This window comes from Urocampus carinirostris, chromosome 16 (assembly GCF_059441175.1).
Source record: "Urocampus carinirostris isolate Australia breed hairy pipefish chromosome 16, RoL_Ucar_1.0, whole genome shotgun sequence".
NCBI lineage: Eukaryota > Metazoa > Chordata > Actinopteri > Syngnathiformes > Syngnathidae > Urocampus > Urocampus carinirostris.
In genome coordinates this window covers 35,400,660-35,419,044 of record NC_142364.1, presented here as the reverse complement: position 1 = coordinate 35,419,044, position 18,385 = coordinate 35,400,660, and the positions used below count along the sequence as shown (strand labels likewise).

General features: G+C 39.3%; 1 protein-coding gene across 3 annotated transcripts in view; it reads right to left on the bottom strand.

Annotated features, from left to right (window-relative positions):
* Nucleotides 1-18,385, bottom strand: part of LOC148351193 (SWI/SNF-related matrix-associated actin-dependent regulator of chromatin subfamily B member 1-like) — a 44,213-nt gene that overhangs the window by 8,067 nt on the left and 17,761 nt on the right. For 2 of the 3 annotated variants that reach the window (XM_088356123.1, XM_088356122.1), the window contains exons 7-9: nucleotides 14,697-14,887; nucleotides 11,229-11,360; nucleotides 10,379-10,814 (exon numbers count right to left, since the gene is read on the bottom strand). In XM_088356123.1, the coding sequence (XP_088212249.1) occupies nucleotides 10,775-10,814; nucleotides 11,229-11,360; nucleotides 14,697-14,887 (363 nt within the window). In that variant the 3' untranslated portion in view covers nucleotides 10,379-10,774. Of the gene's footprint in view, nucleotides 1-10,378; nucleotides 10,815-11,228; nucleotides 11,361-14,696; nucleotides 14,888-18,385 lie in introns of those variants that run through there. The other variant, XM_088356124.1, reaches the window with a different exon arrangement.

Below are 18,385 nucleotides of genomic sequence, written 5' to 3'. Positions count from 1 at the left end.
AGTTCAAATGCAGAGGCAAGCAGTGGCAAAGGATAGCGATTTTTAACAGTGATGTCATTAACCCCTCGATAGTCTATACAGGGTCGGAGAGACCCGTCCTTCTTTCCAACAAAGAACCCCGCCCCCGCTGGAGAAGAAGAGAGCCGAATAATACCAGCCGCCAAGGCATCAGAAATGTACTCCTCCATGGCCTCCCTCTCGGGAATTGACAAGAAGTAGAGGCGGCCCCGAGGAGGAACGGACCCTGGCAGAAGGTCAATCACGCAGTCGTAAGGTCTATGAGGGGGCAGGGAAGAGGCCTTAGCTTTACTTAAGATTTCCCGTAGGTGGTGGTAACAAACTGGGACCTTGAACAGATTGGGTGGAGCCCTTGTGTGAGTAGAGCGATCCGGGTAAGGAGCGGCTCACAGACAGGTTTGGTGACAGTCCATGCCCCATTCTAGTATCGACCCAGTGCGCCAGTCAAAATGGGGGTTGTGTTGGACCAACCATGGATGACCCAGAACGAGGGGTTGGCTCGGGGAGTGAAGTAAATGGAATCGGATCTTCTCTCGGTGATTTCCAGACAACTGTAATTCTATGGGTTCAGTTATTTGAGACACGGTGCCTAACAGGTGACCATCTAAAGCCCGGGCTGATACCGGATTAGGAAGGGGTTGAACAGGTATCCCCATTTTGCGTGCGAGGGACAGATCAAGGATATTTGCTTCAGCGCCAGAATCGATCAGGGCATGTAAGGACTGAGATGAACCGGAAAGAAGGAGATTGGCCCATAGGACCGGTCTATCAGTCTTGGGGGACGAAACTAAAGCTGAGCTCAATCGGACGTCCCCTGTGTCCGACGAGCGTTGGCTTTTAACGGGCAATTGACCACCCTATGACCCTCGCTGCCGCGGTAAAAACATAGCCGTTCGGAACGCCTTCGCTGGCGCTCTTCGACCGAGAGGGAAGTACGATCCACCTCCATCATCTCATAAGATGTGGTGGACGTGGTTGAGGGGTTCAGTACATTAATAGCTTCTTGAACTTGCCTGGTGACGAATCGGCTGGGACTTCCCCTCTCCCGGCGTCTCGCCTGAACCCTACGGTCGATCCGGGCAGTCAAGTCGATAGCTTCGTCAAGTGTTGCCGGAGGAGCGTGGGATACTAATTCATCCTTGAGATAACCGGACAAACTGTGGAGGTAGGCGTCGACCAACGCCTCTTCATTCCAGTGACTTTGGGCTGCTAGCGTACGAAAGTCGATAGCATAGTCGGCAATGGAACGTCTCCCCTGGCGGATGTTCATGATCGAACGGGCGGCATCGGCCGATGAGGAACCAGAGTCAAACACTTTGATCATTTCCTGGGCCAGAAGGCAAAAGGAGGTGCATGCTGTCAACCCCCGTTCATATGCGGCCGTTCCCCTAAGGCGGGTTCTTCCAGTCAAATGATTTATTATATAAGCCACTTTCGCCACTTCGTTCACGAAATTGCGGGGCTGTAGGTCAAATATCAGTCGGCAATTTATGGGTAAGGGGCGGATATGGGCGGGATCTCCACCGAATTTCTCCGGCGAACCCACTCGCGGTTCAACAATGCCGGTGCCGGACTGATCGGGAAGGGGCGGAGCCGGATTTCGTGGCCGGGTTGTTGGGGAAGTGTTGCTTTGCCCTGATGATGTTGATTGCTGTGGAAACATACCGGGAAAACTGGCCCAGTGTTGCTGGTGCTGCTCGAACAATTGCTGGTGTCGTTGTACTTGCCAAACCAGGGTGGACACGTCATGGGCTATTTGATGTACCGCGCCTTCGGTGTGCAGTAGGCGCTGTAACGCGGATTGCTGCTCAGCATTTCCGCATTCTTCGGAGGCAGGGGAAACTTTCGCTGGATCCATGTTATGGTTCGAGTGTTCTGTCATGAACCACAACAGACTCTCGGATCCAATAGCTTTAGTTAAGAGTTTTTATTAGAAAGGATCGTTGGAGCAGGCTTGGGACGTTGGCGCTTGTTGGTCGAAAGCCTCTTCAGGCGGAACGGCAGCTCCGTGACGGAAGACTTAAGGTGCAGCGTAGCGGGTAAGTCGATGGCCGGGGCGGGAGAGTACTGGACTGTCTCAGAAAATTAGAATATTGTGATAAAGTTCTTTATTTTCTGTAATGCAATTAAAATAACAAAAATGTCATACATTCTGGATTCATTACACATCAACTGAACTATTTCAAGCCTTTTATTATTTTAATATTGCTGAATTTGGCTTACAGCTTAAGAAAACTCAAAAATCCTATCTCAAAATATTAGAATATCATGAAAAAGTATACAAGTAGGCTATTCAACTAATCACCTGAATCATCTATATAACTCGAAACACCTTGCGAGGGTTTCCTGAGCCTTAAAAACACTCAGCTTGGTTCAGTAAACTAAATCATAAGTATGGGGAAGACTGCTGTCCAGAGGACCATCATTGATACCCTCCATCAGGAGGGTAAGACACAAAAAGAAATTTCTCAAAGAGCAGGCTGTTCACAGAGTCCAGTTTCAAAGCATATCCACAAAAAGTCTGTTGGAAGGGAAAAATGTGGCCGGAAACGCTGCACAACCAAGAGAGATGACCGCAGCCTTAACAAAATTGTGAAGAAGAGCCGCTTCCAGAATTTGGGGGAGCTTCAAAGACAGTGGGCTGAAGCTGGAGTCCAGGTATCAAAAGCCACAGTTCACAGACGTGTCCGGGAAATGGGCTACAATAGCAGTATTCCCATGGTCAAGCCACTTCTGAACTCAAGACAACGGAAGAAGCGTCTGACTTGGGCTATGGAGAAGAAGCACTGGACAGTTGCAGAGTGGTCCAAAGTCCTCTTTTCAGACGAAAGCAAGTTTTGCATTTCATTTGGAAGTCAAGGCGCCAGAGTCTGGAGAAAGGCTGGAGAGGAACAAAATCCAAGTTGCTTGAAATCCAGTGTGAAGTTCCCACAGTCAGTAATGGTTTGGGGAGCCATGTCAGCTGCTGGTGTTGGTCCACTGTGTTTCATCAAGTCCAGAGTAAATGCAATTCTGTACCAAGAGATTTTAGAGCACTACATGCTTCCATCTGCTGAAAAGCTCTATGGAGATGAGGATTTCATCTTCCAGCATGATCTGGCACCTGCCCACAGTTCCAAAACCACCAGTAACTGGTGCACTGACCATGGCATCACTGTCCTTGATTGGCCTGCTAATTCCCCTGACCTGAACCCCATCGAGAATTTGTGGGGTATAGTTAAGAAGAAGATGAAAGACACCAGACCTACAAATGCGAATGAGCTGAAGGCCGCTATCGAAGCATCCTGGGCATCAGTAACACCTCAGCAGTGCCACAGGCTGATTGCCTCCATGCCACGCCGGATTGATGCAGTAACCCGTGCAAAAGGATTCCCAACCAAGTACTGAGTGCATCAATGGACATTTTCAAATGTTTGATTTAGTTTTGCTGTTATAAAATTATTTTTTTCACTTGGTCTGAGGAAGTATTCTAATTTTTTGAGATAGGATTTTTGAGTTTTCTTAAGCTGTAAGCCAAAATCAGCAATATTCAAATAATAAAAGGCTTGAAATAGTTCAGTTGATGTGTAATGAATCCAGAATGTATGACATTTTTGTTTTTTTAATTGCATTACAGAAAATAAAGAACTTTATCACAATATTCTAATTTTCTGAGACAGTCCAGTAGGTCGCAAAACTTGTATCGGAAATAGGTCAAACAACGAGAGGCAGGCATGAATCAGGCAAGAGAAGTCGTGGGTACCTTGTAATCTGGAGACACACTCAGAGATACGAGGAGCACACTCGAACGTCCATCTCTGGACGCTGACAGCTTAAGTGGGGGACACCATCCAATCAGGAAGCGCGCTCCAGCGCGCCAAACGATTACCCCAGGTGGCTCTACTTAGGCAATTACGACAAAACCTAGAGGTATTTCAATTTGACCGAGGTTTATAGCCTGTGAGGAGTTTACCAGAAACGTTTTAGGTAAAAAAACAATGATATTCTGAAAAAGACTGTTAAAATATTTAAGTAGTAGGTTATTTTTTTGAGTACTTACTAGGTTCTATTGGTTTGAAACTAGGTATAGTGTTCTGCTTTGACTGTTTATCAGAGCGGCTTTAACTAAAAATGTTTCCAAAGAGTTGAATTTCTTTTGGTTCCATGTCCACATTATTTTGGTTTCTACCTACAGGCATATAACCTATGTACTGCTATGATTATGATTTAGATATACATTATATATATATATATATATATATATATATATATATATATAAAATCATCTCATCTCATTAGCCGTACCGCTTATCCTCATTAGGGTCACGGGGGGGCTGGAACCCATCCCAGCCAACTCCAGGCAGTGGGCAGGGGATACCCTGAACTGGTTGCCAGCCAATCGCAGGGCACACAGGGACAGACAACTCACTCGCTCATTCACACCTAGGGACAATTTGGACCGGCCAATTCACCTAAAATGCATGTTTTTGGAACGTGGGAGGAAACCGGAGTGCCCGGAGGAAACCCACGCAAGCACGGGGAGAACATACAAACTCCGCACAGGAAGTCTGGAGCTGGATTTGAACCCACGACAGGTTCCCATGACATGAACTATATATATATATATATATATATATATATATATATATATATATATAAATGAATAACATCTAATAAAGTGGAACCTCGGTTCTCGACCATAATCCGTTCCAAAACCCTGTTCGAAAACCGATTTGTTCGATCACCGAAAAAAAAAATTCCCATTAAAAGTAATGTAAATCATTTTTAATCCGTTCCAACACCCTGAATGTTTACTATGAACGTAAACATGAAGCTAACCCAGGCTAATCATACGTTCGCGTTAGCGCGATCTTCCGTACGAAAGATTACGCTAACATGAACGTGTAAGAATAAAAAATCAGGTCGTTTACAAGTCATTTAGCACCCGGGTCTCCACAACAAGAGGCTAGCGCTTCATTGGAAAGGGACCTCCGTTCCAACACCCTGAATGTTTAACGTGAACAAAGCTAACCCAGGCTAATCGTACGTTCGCGTTATCGTAATCTTCCATACGAAAGATTACACTAACATGAACGTGTAAGAATAAAAAATCAGGTCGTTTACAAGTCATTTAGCACCCGGGTCTCCACAAGTGGCTAGCGCTTCATTGGAAATGGGGCTCCGTTACAACACCCTGAATGTTTTACGTAAACAAAGCTAACCTAGGCTAATCGTACGTTCGCGTTATCGTAATCTTCCATACGAAAGATTACGCTAACATGAATGTGTAAAGATAAACAAAGGGTAAAGAAAACAATTATGAATAGGATTTCTTACCTTTGTGGTGCTCAGCAGAAGTCATGCTGTATGTATAGCAAGATCGGAAACTCGCACACCTTCTTCATATTTTACTATTATTTGTTTCTTGAATGCAATAGTTGTAGGCACTACTTTTCTTTTTTTCACCTGTAGCAACTTTGCTGCTTGCACCGACCTTCTTCGGAGGCATAATTAGGGGCTAAAACACTTGGTACACCGATATTAAAAGCGAAAGCATAACGAAACACTTCGCACATGATAACAATTCTTCACGAGGGGTGGGGCCAATCTACCCGATCTACACCCGTACGCTGCTCAGCATCGCACCCCAGCGTACCGGCGTTCGAACTCCGATTATTTGCCCGAACAGCGAAGCAAGAATTTCTTCAAATTTTGGGTCGAGAACCAATTTGTTCAAACTGAGAAGCGTTCGAAAACTGAGGTTCCACTGTAAATACAAATAAAGATACCTCCATTTATTCATTATCTGCACCGCTTATCCTCAGTAGGGGGTGCTGGAGCCCATCCCAGCTGTCTTCGGGCAGTGGGCAGGGGACATCCTGAACTGGTTGCCAGCCAGTCGCAGGGCACAAGAGACAGAACAAACGGACACCATTTCAATCGTTACAAAAACTGAGCTATATGTAACAGTGTTGAAATTTGATTGTTTTTAGGTTTTTGAATTCTCACAAAATCTGTGTTTTTGTTGCATTACTGTTAAAATTCTGGTCCCCCATTCATTTGTTAAGCCATGGGCGTGTGCGACTGTCTTTTTTGTTTGGCACTTTATGGGCTTCTGCGCTTGCCGTGCCTTCAGCTCTATCACCTCGTGCAGACGCCCTGCAGACAATAAACCGAGTGACTGTGAACCCTCATTTCGCGCATGATTGAGGGTCGGTACATATAGTACATTTCCCAAGATGCATCACTCAAAAAATAAGGAAGACATGGTCGCAACGGTAGATAGTTTGACAAGCACCCAGAATAAAGGTTTTTTAACCACATCGGACCAGATGACAACAACACTCTCTGCATAAGTCCCAAAGGATATAGCAGAAAATTGATTTACCGTATTTTCCGCACTATAAGGTGCACCGGATTATAAGGCGCTTACAATGGGAACGTCAACAAAACAGTCAGATAGTTCAGTCAAACTTATTACCCCCTTAACATTCCGAAAGCTTGCAAAGAAGCAAATACGTGTCGTAGACACGTGCGGATGCAGTGTCCGTACGATGTCACTCAAAGGCATCATTCCAAATATCATTCGGAAGGTTAAAGTCTTGGGATTCAAGAAATGCCAACCATTCCTTAGTTTCTATTTTCTTTTTCGCTCGCAACTTTACTGTGCATATGACAATAAACACTTGGAATTGAGTTTAATTTAAAAAAGAACCCATCACAGAAAGATCGATATCACTCTGAAACAAGATACTGGGAAAATATATAGCCGGAGTAGCTCACCGAAGTCGTTGTGTTCAATAATAATGTGCAACCATGGTCCTCTTATATCCGTGAGTGTAGTAAATCCAGGAGAGTAAAATATTTACAAATACAGAATGGTAAACATGTTTCCTCTATGCCGTAGACAACCACACTTGCTATTCACATTCATCTTTTTCGGCCAATTGCAGGCTTTGTTTTGCCGCTTTAGCCTGTGCCAGCCTGTAAATGATAAAAAGGATCCGCCCCCTTTACCTCCGAATAACATTAGCCAATAGTGATCGATTCAACTGATGATTGACACATATTTTTCGGCCAATTGCGGGCTTTGTTTTGCCGCTTTAGCCTATGCCAGCCTGTAAATGATAAAAAGGATCTGCCCCCTTTACCTCCGAATAACTTTAGCCAATAGTGATCGTTTTAAATGATGATCGACACATTGGTTAGCCAATGAAACGCCGGTAAGTAAATCCCAGCCACTACCTCCGCTCTTGTCATCCGAGCCATTTTCGGGCAGCGGGCAGGGGACACCCTGAAATGGTTGCCAGCCAGTCGCGGATGAAACCGTTAATGAAATTGTTCTGAAAATCGACAGGGGACTTTCACGCTACTTTACTAATTTTAAACTTAATTTACATATGAGACTAAGTATATTATATTATATATATATATATATATATATATATATATTAAAACAAAGGCGTTGCTTTAAATAAGCGACTCTTTATGATTGATCACTATGTCGAAATATAAATAAAAGTTGGACAAATAATCAAAGTTTAGGACTGCATGTACAGTTTACACCTATCAAAATACTTCTATATTCGTTTCTTTTATTTCAAAGTGTTTAATAAATTAAGTTGGCCTTTTTTCATCTAGTAAAATTACAAATGTTGGCCGGGAGGATCCTTTCTGTGACCACAACGTGAGAGCAGCGTTTTACGTACACTAATCACAGTTTAGGAATGCACGTATTTGACTCGTGTCAAAATGCTTCTTTGTGCATTTTTACTACGTGTTCATTAATTGAGGTTGATACTTTTTTTGAGCCTCAAATTCAGTAGGACCTTCATACGTTTCTCAAATTTTCCACCTCAACTAATTTTATCACCAATGACAATATAATCAAGCAAAATAAAAACCGTGTTTGGACCTGTTTAAGTTCAACTCATGACTTTTAACTTCTCAAAACAATCCAAACATAATCAAATTCACTCATTTTAAATCAGTCTGAAAACACAGACACACGACACAAAAGTATTACCTTTTCACATGTAACTTCATCATTTAAAAGTCATGAAATTTGAGGGCGAGTCAACAAGTTTCTTACCATGTGCTCATCCCATGATGAGACCGCTTTCGTGCCGCACTCCTCAGATTTAACACCACCTAAAATTTCTGATTTGAAACTTTTAATTTTATAGATTCAGTAGACTTTTTGATCTCCCTTTTACAAACGTTCAGTGCCCCGGACAGCGATTTTCAACTAGTTTGGGACCCATGCTCAGCCTGAACGAGATCACTTTTTTGTTAATGCATAACCCTTAACGTGGTTATTTTCTATACATTAAACATAAATATTATTAAAATAGGATAGTGCTTTTTGCATTTGAAATAATTGTTGACATTCCAGGCTAGTCATAATACTTCAAGCTTTGTAATGCCCCATTGTCATTCAAATTTCCTGCAACCTTTTTGGGTGACCTGGTTTCTTCATTAAACCAAGGCGTATACTTCTTTGGTTAAAATGTATGACGTAGGGGCTCCACAAAGGCAAGGACCTCTTTTTTCTTTCCTTCTTTCTATAGATCATCTCTCTTTCTCCTGTTCTCTCTCTCTCTTTATCTGGTTCTGTATCTTTTTTTGTTCTCTCTTTTTATTGATTCATATCTTGTTCTTTTGTTTTTTCTCCTCTCTCGCTCTTTAATCTCTCTCTTGTTCTCAGTCTTTCTCGCTTGTATCTGTTGTTCTCACTCTTGTTCTCTATATTATTTTTGTTCTCTTTTATTCTATCCCTCTTGTTTTCTATCTCTTGTTCTTTGCTCTCTTTTGTTCTCAAGCTCTTTTGCTCTGTCTTGTTCTCTCTTGATTCATCTTGTTCTTTCTCTATTCATTCCTTTCATTCTCTCTCTTGTTCTCTGTCTCTCTACTGTTCTTGCTATTCCTCTATCTTCATCTTCCTCTCTAATGTAGTGTGGCCTTCGTGTTTTTTTTCTACCCCAAGCTCAAATGAGTTTGACACACAGTTGTAGACAAATGCTGTACTTTTTTGAGTACAGTAAACCCTAGCTATATCGCTGTTTATTTTTCACGGTTTCAGTGCTGTGCAGATTTGCAGTATTGTGTTTCTGCCTTTGTTTGCCTGTACTTCAATAAAATTGTGGTCCAAATTGTACATGTAAAAAAAAAAAGCTTGCTCAACCTGCATCACGTTCATGCAAATCAATTTCAATTTTGAGTTTCTCTATAAGCCATAATGTCAAAAACACCAAAAGCCAGAGGAAGATGAAGATGCTTTTTATCGCACACAAATTGGACATATCCACATACTTAAGGACGACAAAAGCATTTTTACGCCACATTTGTTTCCCAGCCTTTCATTTAAGAAACCAAGTTTGAAGCAAATTTGTAATTAATGTATTACAAAGAGTTTAACAGATACAACAGACTGTGACACAATGATATGAGAAAAAAAAAAAAAAAAAAAGAATATTCTACTTCAGGGGTCGGGAATCCATTACTCACGAGCCAATTATGTGTTTTCATGAATGCATATGGCGCTGAGATGAAATTATACAAATGCAAATCTCATTGATTGTGTTCCAATTCTGATGAGAGCAGTGACGACATGGCCAACATAGCACTATTGGCATAAATGGTTCGATCCTGTATATAAAGAGCATACTCCATACTACATTTTACAGTCCCCGTTTTGGTTGAATGTCACGAGGGAATATATTCAGGTTACTATTAAGACACTTTATGATGAAAATCCAAAGAAAAAACATCAGGCAAGTACACAGAGCAATTTGATTGGCGGAATTGGTGGGCGTTGCTACGTACAAGGCACACTTAACACTGCCCCGCGCTGTCTCCACCAAAGGATAATACGTCAGTAGCCTCTTTTGCAGTGTTGGGTAACATTTTTAAAAAAGAACTCTCCTTGCACCTTTATTGGAAACCATTAGTTATGGAATAAAATGAAGCCTCATTGATCTTGAGTAATTGCGGGAGACAAGTTTAAAGTGGTATATTTTTTGATATCGGACACAAGCTCTGGCATTATTCCTATCTAATAAATTTACCGTAATCAAATCATCTAATGTCACACAGTGAAATAAAATGTGCAGAATAATTCCATTTTGTCAGGTGAGCTAGTTTGTCGGTCTTGCTGAAATGTAGTTTTAAAGTATATGGTAGGGCTCTCAAAAAAAAAACTATTACGGCTCTTTGGGTCAAAGGTTTCCGACCTCTGTTCTACATTCATATTCAACAGTCGATAAGATGCATTCAACATAAACCTCTTGTGTGGTGTGAAAATTAAAGGACAAAAATTATGATTTCAACAGTTTTATGAATGTAACTATATCAAATGTGTTCAATGACAAAGAAACAAAAATTGCAACTGAGCAAAGTCTGTTTATTGATGGTATAACATAATAGCAAGTATTCAGCCTCACTGGAATCGACATGCTAAATAACGTTTCAGATATTTTCAAAAGAGCAAAAGGCCTCCAGGACCAAGAAAAACATTGTTTTAACTGACAATTTATGGGCTGGGTATTTTCAGAGACAAACATTAAATTGGTGTTCTCCTAAAGCCATTTTTTGAGATTTGCATTTCGCAAGTAATTCCTTTGTTACAAAATGAATGTTATTGTCACAGTGATCGCACACTACCTATAAATAGACTTGTAGTCTGTATACATGCATGCATAAGGACCCTATAAAGTCATTTGGGGCTCTTTGGAGGATGACTTGTTGGACTCGTCATCAACTGTCGTCAGATGTTTTCTTACCAGGATGGAGCAGTGTTTGCCAGTCTTCTCATACGTCTACGAACACACACGTGTTATTCGGAGAAACATTAAAAAATAAAATAAAACCTTCATAAACCCACTCACCCACCTACCTAACCCACTCATCCACCTACCAACCTACCTAACCCGCTCATCCACCGACTTACCTACCAACTACCTAGCCCACTCATCCACCCACCTACCCACACACCTACCAAACCCACTCACCCACCTACCTACCAACCCACCCACCTAACCCACTCAACCCACCTTCTTACCTACCTGATCCACTCAACCACCCCCCTAAATACCTAACCCAGTCACCCACCCACCTACCCCATACATTACATACAACTAACCCACCTTTTAAGTTTGTGACATGTACTGTATTCCAAGCACAATTTTTTATATTACATCAGTCCATAACGCGTATGTATTCATGTGCCTCACCTTGTGTTCCTGTCTTGGTCTCGAATCTTTTTCTCCATTTCAGCATCTGTCAGCGTCTCCAACAAGGGGCACCACTGGTCTGCATCAACTGTGTTACGAATTGCAATATCTACAGTTGGCAGCGGGTTTTCGCTGAAAGTTAATTCTCAGTCAGTACCGCACAATTCTCAATCATTGTGGCAATTTACGCATTCAAATTATCATATTTTAAAAACAATAATGCACCTATAATAGAATAAGGAAACATTCAAGTATTTCATCCTGCGTAGTGTACTTTGGTCTCGTTTTATCAGTTGACGATGAACCTTGATGGACTTAAGAATGTGTGGAGGCCTTTTGCTAAAGAAAAACGTATCTTTGTTTTTTCCTTTTCATTGTTACTCGTTCTTTTTTTCTTTCATTTTCAAACACAGGGTTCGTACACCTTCAAATTCAATCACTGCCTAAGGTAGGGGTGGCCAACCCGGTCCTCAAGAGCCGCATGTCCTGCATGTTTTGGAGGTTTCTCAGGTGATGCAAATTTTAAGATTGTTTGCAAGCTGTGCGGGAGCTTGATAATGACCCGGGTGATTGGGATCACCTGTATTTGAACAGAGAAACTCCAAAAACATGCAGGACATGCGGCTCTTGAGGACTGGGTTGGCCACCCCTGGTCTAAGGACTTTCAACGCCAATTTTAAATTTTGTTCCAGCAACTTTGAAAAAAGAAATCCAGTGCCAATCAAAAGAATGGGAGCAGAAAACCTTGGTTTCAAACCCCAACTCTAAACCTGACCTAATTTTGGGAGCCCTAAATTGGTTAAAAACACTCAATTAAAGCCCAAACCCTATCTGTAACCCTAATCCTATACCTAACCCACACCGTAGCCCTAGCCCTAACCATGTTTTAAACTGTAACTGTAGCTCTAAATGAATTTTGTAACCCTATATTCAGTTTAGAACCCAAATATGGCGCTCAAACTCTAATTCCTAACCCTAAACCTGCCCGAGCTGTAACCCAAGCCCTAACCCTGTTTCATCAAAAAAAAACAGGGTAAACAGGTTAGAAAAAAAACTATTACCCTGTTTCAGACCGTAACCCTCGCTCTAAACCCATTTTGGAACCCTACATTCAGTTTAGAAACTCAAGTTCTTAACCCTAAACCTAACCCTAGCTTTAACACTAGCCCCAACCCTATTTCAGACCCTAAACTCAGTTTAACTCTAATAAGGAGCATAAACCCTAGTTTCCAACTCTAGCCCCAATCCTTGGTCCACGAAATAAGTTTAACACTCTTATTTGAACAGCCCATCTACGAAACTTGGCAACCATTTAAAGCATTAAAGCACTAAATCTTAAATTTTTTCCAAACACGACATTAAAATTCAAGCATTTTCGAGGATTTTTAGCACCTATACGAACGCTGCAAACATTTTATAATTTGGCTCTACCACAACAAGATGGTACATTGTAGTAATAATCTTTGTATTATATTAGATATTGTCTCATGTTTTTTTTTTTTTGATTTTTTTTTGTGTTATGGAGTAAATAGTTTACTCGGTTGGATTCACTGGACTGTTTTCTAGGAATTGTTTAATGAGTGGAATCTCACAAGACCTTTGGGTAAGTTATACCATGTTTTTACACCTTTTTAATGGCCAAATTTAAGCACTTTCAAGGCCAGTTTTTCCATTTTTTTCCAATCTCTTTAAAAGAAAGAAATTCAGCATTTTTTGTTGGCTTTGAAGACTAAAATAAAGTCAATTTCTTGCCGCCAGCACATACTTTGTGCTATTTTGAGGTGCGCCTATCTATGATCTACGATCTTTTTGTGTAAATGGGCTGCTATAAACTGTTATGAAATTTTGGCTCTATAGGTACAGTGGAACCTCGGTTTTCGAACGCCTCTCAGTTCGAACAAATCGGTTCTCGACCAAAAATTTTGAGAAATTCTTGCTTCCCTTTTCGTTCAAAAAATCAGAGTTCGAACGCCGGTACGAGATTGCCCCCAACCCTTGTGAAAAACTGTTGTCACGGCAACGCGCACTCCTTTTCTGTTTTCGTATTTCAAAAGCGGTGAAAAGAGTGTTTTAACCCCTAATTATGCCTCGGAAGAAGGTCGGTGCAAGCGGCAAAGTTGCCACAGGTGAAAAAAGAGGAGTAGTGCGTTCAACTATTGCATTTAAGAAATAAATAATAGCAAAATATGAAGAAGGTGTGCAAGTTTCCCTTCTTTCAGGAATACAGCATGGCTTCTGCATACAACCGCCAAGGTAAGAAATCCTATTCATAAGTATTTTCTTTATCTTTATTTAACCGCTCACCACTTGTTGTGGAGACCCGGGTGCTAAATGACATGTAAACGACCTGATTTTTTTATTTTTACACGTTCATGTTAGCGTAATCTTCCGTACGAAAGATTACGCTAACGCGAACGTACGATTAGCCTGGGTTAGCTTTACGTTAAATATTCAAGATAAAAATTCAGGATTAAAACAATTTTACATTACTTTTAATGGGAAAAAACAGCTTCGGTGATCGTACAAATCGGTTTTCGTACAAAGAAATGGAACGGATTATGGTCGAGAACCGAGGTTCCACTGTATTAGGTAATAATTGAGTTCAATATGGAAGACAAAAAAGTACTGTATGTATAAAAAGCAGAAAATGATCCAAATTTGGTCGCATTTTAATGATATTGATCGCACTGGACCAGAGTGCATTCAATCTTTAAATCTTAGAGACTTATTTTTTAGATATTTTTGCGTGTTTTACAATTGGTTGGGAATTATATATCGTTATTTTGCATTATTCATTTATAGCACGGAACAGTTTATGATTTTTATTTTATTGTTTTGAATTTTAGGAGATTTTGTGTTGTTCTTTGACTTTATATATGTTAATTCTATAAAAATCTAATCTAGCCTTTCTCTGCCAAGCCAAAAGAGCTGCTTCTCTAAAAAAAAAAAATTCCCATAACTAGTTTGATAAACCTGTCTTCTTGGAAGCGACAGTAGGGGGCAGTTATACCCTGATAATGAGGACTGGAACCACCTTTTGCATAATTTTTAAGCACTTGTTTTACTTGATTTAAAAGTGTAATCTATCGAGTTAGACTACAAGGAAACACAGCAATAGAAATCATTTCAAGCATTTCCACACTTTACCCAAAGTTTCAAGCAATTTTCTGAACAGGAAAACAACATTAAAATTCAGGTATTTTCAAGGATATTAAGCACTCCTACAAACCTTGTATATAGTTTTTGGGTATATCATTTCAGACTGATCGTAATGTTTCCATAAAGAGTACATTTTGAAATGGTCATCATATCTTCAATACCAAGAGTTTAGGCTTTTCAATGATCTGTGGCATGACGCATTTCAGTGACTCGTGAAAACACTTTTTTTTATCAACAGTCTGACGGCCAGCTGACGCTAGGAAGTTAATCACCTCCGATCAAAATTCCAAACCAGTGTGTGTCTGTTACCTGAAAGCGTATGTTCTCTGGTGCCAGCTAAGTTGTCCCCGAATACTGTATGCTATAGTTGTGACAAATTCTCCGCCAAGACCAAGTTCAGAGCACAATTTCAATGCAAAGGATTCAGGAGAATTCTCATGTTCTGACATGTCCCATTCGAATTGGTCTACAAGTGAGATGTTTCCAACATGGATGTTCAACTGTAAAAAAAAAAAAAAGAATACTCAGTTAAAAGGTAAAGTACAGCCAGGATAAAGAGTATTTCCTGAGATAACTGGTCAAGAAATAATATAGATTTCTATGTATTATGGGCAATGTTGTCACACTTACCTTGAAAATATTGTATATACCAAGGGTCTCCAACCTTTTCAAGCGTCAAGCTACTGTTTGTTGGTAGTTAGCGCAAAGGGCACAAAGTTTGATATTATTTTTAAAATAACTTAGCTAGATGGATTGCTACATAGCTAAAAGGGTAGCTTGACAGTAAGCTATAAATGGCAACAGGTCAACAACTAAAAGGGAGCTAGGTAGCTAGCTATAAAAGTAAAAAGTCATCTAAATAATTGGATGGAAAGCTAAAACAAAGCTAGACGCTAGTTAGAAAAGAGCCCAAAATTTAGCTTCATAACTAACAAGAAAAGGTCAAATGTTAGGTAGATAGCATGCAAAAAGTAGAGCTAGCTTGCTAAATAGTTGAAAAAGGTGAGAAAATAGCTAATTACAAAGCTAAGAAGGTAGCCAAATAGCTACCTGTTAAAAACTGCATGCAAAAAAGTGTAAATAGCTAGCTATACAGCTTGCTAAATAGTTAACGAGTAGCTTGGTAGTTAGCTAGAACGGTAAACAGGTTAAAAAAAAAACTGATAGAGCGCTAGATAGCTAGCTAAAAAGGAGGCCAAAGTTTAGCTTGATAACTATCAAAAAAGGTAAAATGTTAGATAAATACAATGCAAAAATATATAAAAAAACTAGCTTGATAGCTAGAAATCTAGCTTGATAAAACTTTTAGCAAAGTAGATAGCTGGTTAAAAGAGTAAAAAAGCCATCTAAATAGCTAGATAGAACGCGAGAAAAAATATCTAGATATCTAGATAGAAAGGAGCCCAAAAATTGTTCTTGATAACTAGCAAAAAGGTCAAATGTTAACCAGAAACAATGCAAAAAAAATGTAAAAAGCTAGCTAGATAGCTTGCTAAATAGCTAAAAAGGTAAGAAGATAGCTTATGACAAAGCTAAAAATGTAGCCAGACAGCTAGCTTTCAAAAACTGCACATTATTTGCACATTAATTCAAATTAAGTTTGTTGTATTTCCTATGGAAAACAAAATCAATAAAAAGACGGATAAATACATTTGTTTAATACATAAAATAATCTCATTATATTATCTTAATAAATAGCTTAAAAATAATTATCTATAACTGAATATATTTTTGGGGTTTATTAAGCCATCAACTGAATGTATTTGTATTTCTAAAATAATAAATCATCATGGTATAATTATGTTATTACTATGCTATTACCTAGTTGTGAAAAATAGGGTTAAATAGACTCAGTCAACCAGTAAAAAAAAATACTGGAAAATCACAATGACCCAGGACTAGTGAGCTATTTTCAGCAATTTTCTGCAGGCCCCTTAACTGTTCTTAGGGGACAACCTGGTGCACACAGGTTCCACGTTGGAGACCTCTGGTATATAGTTACAATTACTTGAGATTGTTGGAGGACATTTATTATAAGACAGCAACAGCAAATCAATAAAAATCGATGATTTAAAGCTTTGGCAACCCATTTCATCATCAATTCGTTGTATAACGTGATTTATGAGCCACCAAGTACAATTAATCATTGCAAATAAGTGCACACTATTCCGTTGTGACGCTGGGAGTTATAGTACCGCTAGTCCTGCAGAGGGCGCCAAGACCGTTTTTTTTACATTTTCAAAATCCTAAATATTGAACATTGCATCTTACCAAACAAAATTGGCATGGAAGTTTCTGTTTTGTAGTGTTTAACTCTTTCATCATGAAACAAAGTTAACAATTTTTCTGGGAACATATAGTGCTGCAGAAATACAGTCAAGTCATGTTTATTTGTATCGCCCTTAATCACAAGAAATCTCAAAGGGGTGTACAGAAAATATAAGGGCAAACGCAATTCATGTGTGACGAATTTGACTTGCTGTTTTATGTTTCTGATTGTTTGTATTAAACTGAGTTATCATGTATTCATTTGGATATTTTTCTACCGTTACAGTGGTTACGAATGCCTCTTCATATAAAAGTTTCAGGTTACGAAGTACCTGAACGGGAAAATATTGCTTCTAGTTACAAAGGTAAGGGAAAAAAAGGTAAACAATTCAGTACAGTACGTGCTGCTATTTGCTGCTCCCAGAGTTTTCCTAAAGTAAACAATTTTCCTGGCAACTCGGTGCGCATACATACAAAGAAAAAAAAAAAGAAAAAAAAAAAGATCCTATTATTTTGTGCACTGTTTTTGTATCCGTCCAAAACTTCAATATTTAAATAAAGGAGGAAATCAATAATTTCTTTAAAAAATCGGATTCATTGATTAATCTGAAAAATCATTGATCAATTAATCGATTATAAAATTAATCGTTAAGTTGCAGCCCTAATTTTGTACTTCAATGAGTATTTTTAAATCTCTATGCTTTTTATTTTTACTTTTATAAATTAGTGTAGAAGATACTGTACTCCAACTCCGCAACATGTAATAAGCACATGTCTGTCTGTCTCTTCTAAGGCGACCATATTTATTTTATTTTGATCTGACCATGGATTCAAACAACCACTGGGTGGCATTTTTGCTGGGTTAGGAACGTGTTTTCTCTTGACTGTACTGTATGCACTGTGTATATAGCTGCGACCTTACATATATATATTTTTTAATCCACATAGGGTTCACCCAAACAAACCTCCAAGTACAAATACTTTTGCACAGACTTGTAATTTATTGTTTTTTAGATGGACTTTGATGATAAGACGTTGCTACAGTCAGTACTTGAGTAGTTTTTTCACCAAGTACTTTTTTACTTATACCAAAATAATTTTTGGGATGGCTACTTTTTTGAGGGTTAGGATTACTTGAGTCAAATTCGTCTGAAGTAACAGCACTCTTACTCGAGCAAAAGTTTTGGCTACTCTAGCCATCTCTGTACATACAATATACAAATATACAAGTTACTTTCCTGATTAACATCTCTCAAAAGTAACTAAATTGTGTTTTTAATTACTTTTTTTCAATTCTAAATGCTTTCTAAGACTTGTTAAAGAAACAGTTTTGATTTAAAAAATGCAGCTGCTGAGAACGGCGCCACAACCCAAACATTGTTGCGAATACATTTGAAGTTCATTGAAATAAAAAAGGTAAATATGATAAAAAAAGTAATTATAAAAAAAAAACTAGTCTTCTTGGACTGGACTGTAACAAACATGATTAAATTACAGTGAACCCTTGTCTATCTCAAGGGTTACATTCCCCTAAAAACCTGATGAGTGAAATCCGTGAAGTGGAAACTTATTTTATTTTTTTTACAATTATCACACAATTAAATAGTCTTTCATGAATTCAAACCAAAGAACAGACACTTTTTAACCTTGTAGCCCTACACCAAACTCTAGCTGTAACTCAAGCCCAAACACTGTTTCAAACTGTAACGCTAGCTCCAAACCTATTTTGG